General features: G+C 32.1%; 1 protein-coding gene across 1 annotated transcript in view; it reads right to left on the bottom strand.

Annotated features, from left to right (window-relative positions):
- The window catches only part of LOC129956501 (uncharacterized), a 347,055-nt gene that overhangs the window by 24,483 nt on the left and 308,592 nt on the right, over positions 1 to 13,980 (bottom strand). The window contains exon 7 of the mRNA XM_056068420.1: positions 12,309 to 12,404. Coding sequence (XP_055924395.1) covers positions 12,309 to 12,404 — 96 coding nt within the window. The remainder of the gene's footprint in view (positions 1 to 12,308; positions 12,405 to 13,980) is intronic.

Genomic DNA, 13,980 nt, shown 5'->3' with positions numbered 1-13,980 from the left:
TTATTTATCACAGTTTGATACTTAAAAAGTATTTTATTGAGAGAATCATTAATATTAAGATAAGCATAAAAAATGCAAATGAAAATATAGCCAATAATCGTAGCGAATCGCAAAAGGCGACTTGAGAAAAAATAAAAATATGGATAACTTGAAAGTAGGAACCCACTCATAACAACAGCATAAGCCGCTTGTTGTATTGTGATTTTTTTATGCTGTTTCCATGTGGTTAATGATGACTTTAAGCCAACATCATAGTTTTGTAAACTGTGAAGAGATGTACATATATTCAATATCTTGACACAACCCACCGAAAACTGACTCGTTACTTAAATTTAGGGAAGCCGTGGTTCAGAATAACAGGTGGTGGTTCTAATCTCACTTGTTCGACTATATTTCACTATGGTCAGTAAATCAGTGCTTAACAATAAAGGAGAAACGTAAAATCTTAATTTGGTCAAACTGATCGTTGCCCACCTCAAATAGAAATTTGATTTAGCTACAATATAAGCAATAAATCTTCTTTCACAGAAGAACAATTAGTGACTTAACTGATTCAAGTTTCTGTTTCTCTTAGAAGGTAACCTCTAGCAATTTTTTCTTTTATTATTTGTGAAAGATTGTATCACCCTAACATAAAATTGTTAAGAGCGAAATGAAAGGATCGAACTCACAGGCTCCTTCCTTCTATTTATGTTTTCCAGTTGTGCCATTCCCACAAGGAGGGGGGGGAGACAAATTATGAGGATGAGAAACTTTCGGCATAGTGGTTGGTTCTCGCCACCCCTTTGAGTATAAGAAAAGGTAGCTTCTCTCATCGATAAAAAGGTCTAGAGAGACGGGATGTACATTTCTAGGGAAGGGTTGTACCGTGGTCGGTGATGGACCTTAAGACTCAGCCACAGTTCATGCCAGTGTTGCTGTAGCTTTCTTTCTTTCGCCATATAATATACCCGAACTTGGAATCAATGTTGCTGTAGCGGCGGTCAGGTTGTTCAAGTTTTCCGTGTACCTTTCGGGTCGTCGGAGTAGCCAGTTTGTGATTGTGATTCCCATCTGTGCCACTCCCATCGGGGGGGGGGCATGAGATATGAAGATGAGAAGTGGCCAGCATGATGGTTGGTTCTTGCCACCTGTGTGGGTACAAAAATTGTGCATTCGGCTATCTCCTACGGGTTTTGCTTCCCACGGGAAAGGTTGTACCGTTGCCGATGATGGCCCTTAGAACTCAACTTTAGCTCCAGCCAGCTTTTACTGTCAGTACGGGCAGTCAATCATGTAAATCCGTGTGCCTATGTGGCGGTTCGGAGTGGATAGTTGTGGTTCCCAGCTGCGCCATATTTGAACTCACTAAATCTCAGGAAGAAATTTTTGTTTATATATGTGTATTATAATAGAGTATGTATGTGTATGTTTTTGTATATTATAATTTTTTTTCCGTAAAACGAGTAGAAACAAAAATTTTCAGATCTTCAAAGAGAAAAAAATAATTTAAAAGTATTTTTATTTTCGTTTCCTCCCTTCTTCTTTTTTATAATGCTGTAGTCATGTCATGTCTTGTTGGGGTTTTTTTCTAAATCTTGATTCGTGTATTAAAGCATGTACATGAGAAGTAAGGCTTATGAAAAAAGAAATCACCACAAAGGGTCTCTAATTTGATTTAAACATTCAAAAGCAAATAGAGACTAACATGAAAACACATAGAAACTAATATAGAAAAGAGAAAGAGAGAGAGAGAGAAGAATAGAAGTAATCAGGATACCATGATTCTACTGAATGAAAAGAGGGCTGTTTAGAAGAAAAAAAATGAAGAAAGACAGGAATTCTCATTTCTGCAAAGAGGAAAAATATCAAAAACAATTTTCTTTATTTTTTCTCATCAACAAGAATAATTAGAACACATAACTGATAGAGATAAAAAAAAGCGGTATATTCAGTCCAAACACACTGGGATTAGAAATAAAAATTACTCCAGTCAGTAAACTGGAAGGCGATGGTTAAGGAAGAGAATAAAGAAATAAGGAAAGGGAATATACCCTTATATCCTGTGCCAGGATAGAATGCAAAGAAAGGAAATACCCCACCAATAGGGATTGCAATACCGGACCAAAAGTTCAATACCGGTATTCGGTATTTTTTAAATCTTAATACTGGGATACCGGTTTTAATATCGGCATTAGAAATTTTAGAAAAAGAAAGAAAACGCAGGTGTTTCTTTGTTTTATTTGCCAGTTTTGTTAGAGTGTAAATATCACACTCTCATATAATAATTTGTAACTTATACATTATAACAGTATATAATCACAAAAAAGTAAGGAAACATCTTATTTATTTAATCACAAAAAAGTGTAAATATTACTATTCAGTCTGGGGTACTATTACAACTTTTTGAAATGTGATCATAAAAAACATAATGCATCCATTGTACTGTCATTAAGTCTGAAAAGTAATTTTGTGTAAAAATGACCAGCTGTCGAAAACGCTCTTTCGGTACGCTAGTTGGTGGTACTGTTAGCAATGCGCAATATACTTTTTCCAAGTATTTACCTCTAAATCCCTCATCTTCAAATAAATCGATATCTCGTCGGATGGTTTTGGATATAGCTGATTTCTGTATTGTATTTTGGTTCGTTGAAATTTTGTTATTTATCGCTAATTCTAATTTTTGTTCAAGAGACAATTCCTTTTCACTATCGACAGTAGTGGTATCATAATCTTCGATAATTGAACCGAATTCTTCTGAATGTGAATAGGGTTGTGGGTAAAAAATTTTAAGAAAATTTACTCTAAACTTAATCAGATTTGAATTGGTTATTTTCTTTTCTTCTTTTTCATTTTCATTTTTAAAATCGTTATAATTATGTAAATACCGTAGGACATTTTCTATTTCGGTATGCCTTTCTTCTGTGCGATTTTTCAAAGTAATATATAAATCTTCAGTTAGTGATGTGTGCTGTTCTTTCAGTGACTGCAACATGAAATTTATTGTTGCATTAGCTGTTAATAAATTAGAATCTCTCCGACACAATGCCTCAATAGTCAGTTTTATTGGAAGTAAAGCTGATATAGTTCTGGATATTAAGTCGAATTCACTATCTGAAAAATTAATTTACAGGTTTAAGTCGATTATTGCTTTTTAGATTGGACTTCTCAGTTTCAAAAATTGTTCCATCATTAGGAGTAAACTATTCCAACGTGTTTTAGAATCTAATATTAACATATATTCTGTTTTATTTTCAGTTGGTATATATTTTAGTAAAATATCCTTTTTATAGGGGAACGTTTAAATATCTTAACAATTTTTCGAACTTTATAAATTATAGGAAGCAATTCTTGATAGGTTAATATTTCATCCTCATTAGGAATATCTTCTTCAACAATTACATTGTTATTATCTTCATTGTCAATATCACTCTCACTTTTACTCTTTCCAAAGTTGGAATCCGAAATTTCTATATCCACAGTATTTGGATTCTTCTGTTCTTTATTTTTTTGGTATAATACATCTATTACTCCTAATTGAATTCCATGTGCATAGCACAACTACTGATTTGCACCAATCAACTTTCCAACTTTTTCATAATTGTTGCTCCATCAGTCGTTAAGGATACAATATTTTCTTTCAGGGATAATCCATGTTTCGCTAATTGAGATTTAAGCAATTAATTAAGCCGTTAATTATCTAATTAATTTCTATCGTTATGGAGACATAAAAACAACAACGCATACTATTTTGCTATGTTCGCGATACCTGAACATATAGTGGAGAAATTTTAAAAATTTCTAGTAAATACCGAAAAACCGGTATTTAAACTTGTGAATACCGGTATTACAAAATTGTACAAATGGCTCAAAATACTAGTATTCGGTATCCCGGTATTGCAATCACTACCCACCAACTACCATTTTCGCACGACAATTATAAGCATTAAAGAAGGTAAAAGAGAATACCGCTGATTGTTTGTTTCCAACAAAATGTGACAAACATCAATTAAAAATACTGTTATTGAAAATCTTTTGGTGGAATAAAAGTCAAACCAGAAAGTCACCAAAGGCGGCTAGTTTATAAACATATCCTTTAATGTCATTCAACCTAACGTTCATTTGAGGGGTTTGTAACTAGAGTTTTAGGCTGGAACATTATAGTCACAAACTTATTCCCGTTTCTATCTCGAAAACGGTACAAATTGAGGGATAAAAAGCTATATATACTTATTATACTTATTGAGTGTTTAATTCAGTACGTAAAAGCATCTTGAACATAACTATGATATGAACGAAACGTATTAAACGTATTGCGATATCCAAAACTAGTTCGCCATAAAAGAATTAAAAATAAAACAGAACAATCAGTTATCATCAAATATTTTAATTTTTGGTGTTTGAAATGCTCTCCCTCAGCGGCAATACATATCTGAAATCCTTTGGATTGGCTGAAAGCATAATTTGCTGCGTATCAGGTGACATACTAGTCCAATCATTATTAGTGAATTCTAAAAAATGATTGCAGATGTATACGGTGGCTATCATAAGTAAGAATTGGCAAATGGCTTTTTTAGAAACTCATTGATTGGTCCTATTTTGTAGCATAATAGGTTGAATGGGGTTCGATATATTTAGCTAGTTTTGAGTAGCAACATTCCTGAATTATTGTATTTTTTTTTTTTTTTTGACCTTTGACGTATGTGTATCAAACCTTAACTTGTGTATGAAACTTTATTTGTCCAGCTCTTTATATTTTAAAATTATCGTGCCCACTAAAGCCGGATTTCTATCCGGCTCTAAAAGCCGGATAGAAATACTTAATCCTTTAAGGGTCTTATTAAATAAAATAAAAAAATTAAAAAAATAATTAAATAAAAAAGCACTGATTTTTTTTCTTTAAATTTTTAGATTTTTATTGATTCGTAAAGTACACAGAATAGGGTTATGTATGGAATAACACATGGGGCAAATGGCCTCCATAGCTTTACTGGTGCATACGCACTCTTTTGTCGAAATTTTTCATGACCGTTTTGCATAAATATGTTTAAATTTAGTTGATGCAGAGTTGAATTTCCTCCTTCAATGCACGCGTGCTTGTGGATTTATTCGCATAACCTTTGACTTTAAATAACGCCATGAAAAGAAATCCAATGGTGTTAAATCACACGATCTTGGGGGGCAATTCTCTGATTTTCGAACTGTGGCCGCCAGACTTTCATTATTTTCAAAATATTGTTCAACAATGAAAACACGTTGTTTTACAACACGCATCAAGATAATAATATATTTATCTGTGGTATTGCTTTGAATGGTTCCAAACTTCATTGTAACATCATTTTATTAACTGACCTATCTTTGCCGAAAGGTCAAACTTTTTGACCCATTGGAATTTAATTCGCATCGGATTCAAACTTTTCCGAATGAAACCGAATCCCTTATAAAAGGGATGTAAATCCCAAGTCAAAATCACAAAATTCAAAACCGCATTTCTAAATCTATTTCGAACAGAACTTTACACCCTTTCTACTTACGACTCCGAAATTCCCTCAACGTAATCCCTCTGTTACCAGGTTCTAAATTCAAGGTTAAATTAAATCTTTAGGGGAGAAGACAATGGAAGTGAAGTGGTAAAAATAGAAAAGACAGGATGCATCGAAGCAGAAAACGATACCTCAGGGACACCATTTGCTCCACCCTCCCCATGTTCGACGACACTCCTCTGAGTGGATCAAGTTGTCAGCGAGGGTTGACTGCTCGGGGTGTGCAGTGAAAGGTCTGAATGCAAGACCGGATCGATCCGGTAATCTCTTTGGAGGTTCTCAAGTGGGTTAGAATTGAAGGGTGTTCGCGCGTTAAGTGGTGTACAGTGGATGGGGCAGGAGATTAAGTAATGAGGCTTTGGTGGGTATTACGATCCAAGGCCATGTTACGATTTGATTCCATTCGATTTTATGTATTGTTTCGTAAGGTTGTCTAGAACTAGGAATGCAATGTATAATAGTAATTAAGAATTCATCTTATTGTAAGGATGATGGGCGTTCTGTTTCAAAATGTTTGCAAATAATCTAAGCCGAGATTTATTTATTTTTCATATCAGAAATATAAAAAAACAAAATGTTGTATTAAACAATATATTCTACATAATAAGGGATTTTATGAATTTGTAAAATTTAAATCTTCCACAATGCAAAAGAAGAAAAAAATGCCCTTTCAACGCAACATGATCAACATTAATGATATTTTTTTATAGTAAATTTGCAAATCTGAGTTAAATACCAGACAATTATTTTGCGTATGCCATTTTTGAAAGCGAAATGCAATACTTTCTTCTTTTATATTTTGCCTTAGAACTATTTTACGGATAGCCATTGAAAGACTTCCGCAGCAAATATTTACCGACTAAGTGTAGAGTATCTCATAGGCGAGTGCCTGCTGTATGCATTTTTGCTCAGATTTCTGTCAGTAACTCATTAGATGGAAAACAAAATGTTCTATGGATTTCTAGAAATGAAAACCCTGAGGCAATATATCTGAATAGAGGTTCTTTTGTGGGGGGAGGGGGAGAACTCTTTATAATTCGATTGTATTGCGTGTGAAACATACGACTTCATTTTTTTATACTAACAATAATACTTAATTGTTTGTTCAACGCATAATTTTCTACCATAATATATTATACAGTAATATTATATGGTATATTTAACAGAGATAAGCAGCAACTTTAAAATTGTTTGCTAATATAGCAACAATTAAATAATAAACATTTAGAATAATAAAGTCTTTGAAATCCTTTCAATTTCCAAAACATACAGAGTGTCTACTAAAATACTTTTTTCGCACATTCACTTGAGAACGGTGACAATTATTGCCACATACTTGGTGTCTAGGCATAATAAAGTGATAGTTCGTTAGACAAGAAGCAATCGCGGTAAGCAGCAACGGAGTTAATCTTCTTATTTCGAAAACATTACAAGAAACATACAAAAAGCAATTACAAAATTTTTACTCTCTTCAATTTAATACGAAAAATCACTTTGAGCGCAACGAAGCTATAAACAAAACATTTAAAACACCCGTTTGTTTGACTGTTGTTTCCATTACTATTTTTCCGGAAAAGTGGTAACAACAAAACAGAACAATCAGTAATCAGCATATACTGAGAAATCCTAATCGTCATCAAAATGCACATCTGGAATTTTGGAGCGTTTTACCTGATATATTACAAAATGTGTAGCAAAAAAGCGAAAATAAAGATTCTATTATTGAAAACGGAAAGCGTGTGTTGGAAATGACGACCAAACAATTGCGTGCTTTATACGGTCTATTCTTAACGTTATTTATATTATTAACATTGCCTGAATCTAAGATGGTGCACAATTTTGTAACTGACTTGTTGCCCGTGTGCCAGATTGGATTCAAAATTTGATAAGTAACTGCACTTTAAAATGCTAAAGTCGTGCAACAAAATGCATTCATCTAAGTTGTTGCATTTTTGAATGATCCAGTTTACATGCATATAAAGGAGAAGCCCAACAGATGGACCATCCCTTCAGGGATTGGTTTCAAATTTGGAAGATATCTTCGCTTTAGATTTTAAATTTTGTATCAAATTTAATCCTTAATATTCGTACAGCCGGACACACAAACTTCCTTTAAATGGTTTTCGTTAAAATTTAATATAAATGCACCAAATTGGTATAAATACTATATACCAAATTTCATCCATTCAGATTCGACCTTTGGTGCCAATCTTTTCACAGCTTTGAAGCAAAATTTGATTCTATTCAGTAATTTAAAGCTAAAATAAATGAATTAATGCTTTATTCATTTTGTTGCGTAGATTTTAAAATTATCGTGTTCATTTAAACTCGGACAGTTAGACAGACTTTTTATAAATGGATTTCGTTCATAATTCGATAAAAATGTACTTTTTTTCTCTTTTCATAAGACCGTATACTGAAGTCCGTCAGTAAGGTTCTATCCCAGGTAGCACAGTCTGTTGCACAATATTGCGCTATACTATATGATATTTAACAATATTTAACCATATTACGAATATTTATTAATGTCATACAATATTATACAATATTTGTGTGCCGTATACTGAATTCTGTCAATAAGGCGCAATCCCAAGTAGCACAGTCTGTTGCACAATATTGCACTATATTATATGATATTTAAAAATATTCAACAGTATTTAACAACATAACAAATATTGATTAATGTCTTACAATATTATACAATATTTGTGTGCCGTATATTGAATTCCGTCAGTAAGGCTCAATCCCAGGTAGCACAGTTTGTTGCGCAATATTGCTCTATATTATATGATATTTAAAAATATTCCACAGTATTTAACAATATAACAAATATTGATTAATGTCTTACAATATTATACAATATTTGTGTGCCGTATATTGAATTCCGTCAGTAAGGCTCAATCCCAGGTAGCACAGTTTGTTGCACAATATTGCTCTATATTATATGATATTTAAAAATATTCCACAGTATTTAACAATATAACAAATATTGATTAATGTCTTACAATATTATACAATATTTGTGTGCCGTATATTGAATTCCGTCAGTAAGGCTCAATCCCAGGTAGCACAGTTTGTTGCACAATATTGCTCTATATTATATGATATTTAAAAATATTCCACAATATTTAACAACATAACAAATATTGATTAATGTCTTACAATATTATACAATATTTGTGTGCCGTATATTGAATTCCGTCAGTAAGGCTCAATCCCAGGTAGCACAGTCTATTGCACAATATTGCGCTATATTATATGATATTTAACAATATTCTACAATATTTAACAATATTACGAACATTGATTAATGTCATACAATATTTGTGTGCTACTAGGGATGCTTTTATGATATTTCATTTTCAGAAATAGATAGACCTAATCTCTAAAATGTGTTCTTTGGAATCAAGGTGGTCGGGGTGGGGGTGTTGAAACAGGGGGATTCGTCAAATTTTTGAGTTTAAATTTTATGTCGATTGCAACACTTTCTCTTTGTATAGTTCGTATAGGAGAAAGTGAAAACTCAGCAACATATTTAAAAGATACCGATTTGCAAAACTTGTGTTTTCATAGGAATAATCATCTTAAAAGAAAATAGGTTGGAAATGCCGTTACATAGTTTATCTTGTCCGGAACGCTGTTAGAATAACAGTTCATTTCCTTTCCTACTGGAGAAATCGATTTATACTGTCGATTTTTTTACTAGATACACTATATTTGCGTTGCACTTAAATATTACCAGGAATGGGCAACTTCAAAGCGATGTGTCGTTTTGGTCTTGTCTGAAAGGGTATTTTTCTTCGGAATTTTTATGTTTGTTGATTTTTTTATCATTACTTTCCCAATGTTTTTATTTTTATTTCTTTTTTCTTTCGTATTTTTATACTAGATCTGGCAACATCAAATGACTATTGTAAAGAAAAAAAAATATAAAAATTTTTGTTTTAAACTGGAGAAAAATTAAAATGAAATCTTCCATCGAAAAATTTCAAGTTATCATGTGAGAACATTATTTTTAAAGTCATTATTTGTTTTAATTAATTTGTCATTAACCAGTTTAAACCGGTTTGAAACAATCACGAGACTTCTCTATCGGTCTCTCTCTCTCTCTCTCTCTCTCTCTCTCTCTATATATATATATATATATATATATATATAATTTTTTTAAACTTTCATTTTCAATTTTTCTAGCTGGCAAACAAAGATTTGGAGCTCGACCGATTTTGAGATGAAATAACAGCTGTGATGTCATAGTTCTACGTCAACCTTTTAAAAACGAATCTGCTGTCAAAGAAGCGTACGTAATAATAAAACAATACTGGTAAAAGCAGGTTAACCCTTTTAAAACACGACTGATTTCAAATAAGCATACCTAAAAATAATGCAATACTGGTAAAAGCAGGTAAAAAAATATATGCGATTAAAAGACGGTGATGAAAATTGCCATTTGTGCCTCATTCATTGCCTACGCGATTTCGAGCTTCAAAAAGCCCTAACCAAAACAACATTATGTTCTCGCATGATAAAAACACGAGTAAAAAAAGATCTGAAACTAGAGTAAATTTATTACTTTCTTGTATACGTTGTATAGAGAAAGTATTGCAACTGTCAAAAAATTCGAACTGGAGATTTTAAAAAATCTCCACTTTTTAGACACCACTGAGTTTAAAAAACACGTTTTTGGAAAATATCCGTCAGTCAATCTGTCTGTTTGTCTGTGATAAAGAAAACCCCAAAACAATTACAGCTAAACAGTTGAAATTTGGTGTAGCTCTTTACACCAAATTTGCAGATTTCTATCAAAGTTTGCACACATTTTGTTCTGAGGTAGTCCGTCTGTCCTCCAGTCCGGATATAAGTTAACACAATAACTACGAAACGAAGAGAGCTTGATAGATAAGATTCGGTACAGAGATTGCGTTGACAATCCATTAGTATGTGCTTTCATATAAATCAAATTTGATATATAATATTGTTATTGATATTGTAGTTTAGTATGAAATTTCAGCGTCCTTATTGGGTTTTCTTGGCGATACCATGAAGCATAAAATTCTCGTGTGAGGGAATCTGAAAATAAAAATCTGAGTATTCGTGGCGTTAATGCTTTTATCAATGTTCTCATTTTATTCATGGTGACTATATCTTTTTTAGAATGTATGTAAAAAAGTTTTGGGAGATCATTCCAGCTAGTATTTTCTGTTCACGTTCATTTTGAAGTTATCTTTGAAGAAATCTGAGCATCTAGGCATTGCTGTATGATATTATATGATGATGCATAATTGAAGCCACTGGTGTCGAATAATATTTAATATATATTTATACGATACGCAATATTTCAACATTTCCCAGACAGATATAATGGAAATTTCAGATAAACACAGACATGTTAGCTTTATGTAGGAATACAGTATAGGACACCTAGACAGCGCAAAAACTGGAAAAATAGAAAGCCTATTTTATGATAAATAAGTTTAGTGATAAAGTCGAAAGTTACTTCGATATTCTATTAAAAATATTCCATTTTAATGGTATTGGATTATGAAAATGGGCGATGGTGAACGCATTTTTAAAGTTTCTGTCAGAAAATAGTTTTATATTTGATTTGTATTTATTGAAAATTTTTAATTGCTTTGCTTGGTGTGATTGTTACTTCTTCCTATACGAAGTATACATTGCCGCCTTGAAAATAGGCAGTCAATTCCCCATGGTTGAAAGGTCATAACACTGATCTCATAACCAAGAGATCGTAAGTTCGAATCCCGCTAGAGACAATGCGATTCACAGTCTGTGTAAATATTTAATTCCTTGATTTTATGTTTCTCTTTATTTCATGTTCCAGAAGATGGTGGACATTTCTTTAGTTTACCAAATAAGTGTTCTGGACTTTTCTTACTGCCTTTAGAAAAGTATTCTGGAACTTTCCCTGCTAGTATAAAAGCAGAAGATCTATCAGTCACTGTGTTCTCAGTTCAGAGTTGAGTTAATAAATTGGCTTAGCTCTACTTCTTGTGTGTGTCATTGCGTTCCACACTAAAGTAACTGCGTGACAATATTAAGATAAGTTATTACAATCGTTAAAACATTCGACCCCCGAGATTGAAACCTATCCAAGCACGAAAAACACATTTTTAGAAATATGTTTGATTGTTCGTTTTTTGCCAACAAAATCGGATGAACTAAAAAGACGAAGTTTCGCATCTAGCATTTTTCTAAATTTGTAGAATTATTTCGAATTCTGAAACTCAGGCTATCTAGTATTCTATGATTTCTGATGTAAAGCGATCTTTTAAATGATTGGGTTAAGCAAACATAATTCAAGCCAAATTTTTGTTTACATTGAGATCAAGGATGACCTTGAGAAGGAGACATAAGAAATGATGGACGACAGACGAATCTATTGTATAGATATCGAGTTCACTTGTAATGGGAGAGCCGGACTGACAGACTTCATGTGAATGGATTTCGTTAAAAATGTGACAGGAATCTACAAATTTCGTGTAAAGTTCATATACCAAATTTCATCCCTTTAGCTCCAGTTGTTTTTGAATTATCTTGTTGACAGACAAACAGGCATCATTTTAAAAAAATGAGTTTTGTGATTTCAATGAGGTCATAAATGTGAAGATTCATTATAAATTCGTTTGAATTTTTTTGGTTAGTAAAATGCTTCCTCTTTGTAACATATGCGAGAAAGTAAAACAAAAAGTGCGATTTTATAAAATTTTACAAAGTCCTTTTTTTATATAAATAATGAAAGCGTAAAAGTAATGTGAATGAAAGATTTACCTTCATCGCTTGCAGTTCTCTCCTGTAGATCATATCGTCAAATTTATCGAGATCTGCAGATGGAACCAAAGCTCGGATTTCCGTCATCAACGAATACTGAAAAATAAAATTGCAGTCCTTTAGTATATAAAAAACAAACAAATGATTTAGTACCTAGAGTAAAGATTCAAAAAGAAAGTAAATTAGCAATTGAAATAAATTGTCAGCAGTATTAGAAAACCATTTAGTATCTGAAGTAAAGTATCAGAAAGAAAATAATTTAGTATCTGAAGGGAAATATCAGAAAAAAAACATCATTTAGTATCCGAAGGAAAATACCAAAAAAGAAAATCATTTTGTATCTGAAGGAAAATATCAGAAAGAAAGGCAATTAGTATCTGAAGTAAGCTTCAGAAAGAAGAAAGTCATTTAGTATCTGAAGTAAGTATCAGAAAGAAGAAAGTCATTTAGTATCTGAAGCAAGGTATCAGAAAGAAAGTCATGTAATATCTGAAGTAAAGTATCAGAAAGAAAATCATTTAGTATCTGAAGTAAAGTATCATAAAGAAAGGCAATTAATATCTGAAGTAAGCATCAGAAAGAAGAAAGTCATTTGCTTCAGAAAGTTTCTTTCTGAAGCAAGGTATCAGAAAGAAAGTCATTTAATATCTGAAGTAAAGTATCAGAAAGAAAATCATTTTGTATCTGAAGTAAAGTATCAGAAAGAAAGACAATTAGTATCTGAAGTAAGCACCAGAAAGAAGAAAGTCATTTAATATCTGAAGCAGAAAAATTTCCTCAGAAAGAAGTCATTTAATATTTGAAGTAAAGTATCAGAAAGAAAATCATTCAGTATCTGAAGTAAAGTTTCATAAAGAAAGGCAATTAGTATCTGAAGTAAGCATCAGAAAGAAGAAAGTCATTTAGTATCTGAAGCAAGGTATCAGAAAGAAAGTCATGTAATATCTGAAGTAAAGTATCAGAAAGAAAGTCATGTAATATCTGAAGTAAAGTATCAGAAAGAAAATCATTTAGTATCTGAAGTAAAGTATCATAAAGAAAGGCAATTAATATCTGAAGTAAGCATCAGAAAGAAGAAAGTCATTTGCTTCAGAAAGTTTCTTTCTGAAGCAAGGTATCAGAAAGAAAGTCGTTTAATATCTGAAGTAAAGTATCAGAAAGAAAATCATTTTGTATTTGAAGTAAAGTATCAGAAAGAAAGACAATTAGTATCTGAAGTAAGCATCAGAAAGAAGAAAGTCATTTAATATCTGAAGCAGAAAAATTTCCTCAGAAAGAAGTCATTTAATATTTGAAGTAAAGTATCAGAAAGAAAATCATTCAGTATCTGAAGTAAAGTTTCATAAAGAAAGGCAATTAGTATCTGAAGTAAGCATCAGAAAGAAGAAAGTCATTTAGTATCTGAAGCAAGGTATCAGAAAGAAAGTCATGTAATATCTGAAGTAAAGTATCAGAAAGAAAATCATTTAGTATCTGAAGTAAAGTATCATAAAGAAAGGCAATTAATATCTGAAGTAAGCATCAGAAAGAAGAAAGTCATTTGCATCAGAAAGTTTCTTTCTGAAGCAAGGTATCAGAAAGAAAGTCGTTTAATATCTGAAGTAAAGTATCAGAAAGAAAATCATTCAGTATCTGAAGTAAAGTTTCATAAAGAAAGACAATTAGTATCTGA

This window comes from Argiope bruennichi, chromosome 11 (genome assembly GCF_947563725.1).
Source record: "Argiope bruennichi chromosome 11, qqArgBrue1.1, whole genome shotgun sequence".
NCBI lineage: Eukaryota > Metazoa > Arthropoda > Arachnida > Araneae > Araneidae > Argiope > Argiope bruennichi.
Note: the sequence above shows the minus strand (reverse complement) of the source record. Positions and strands in the feature narration are given on the sequence as shown.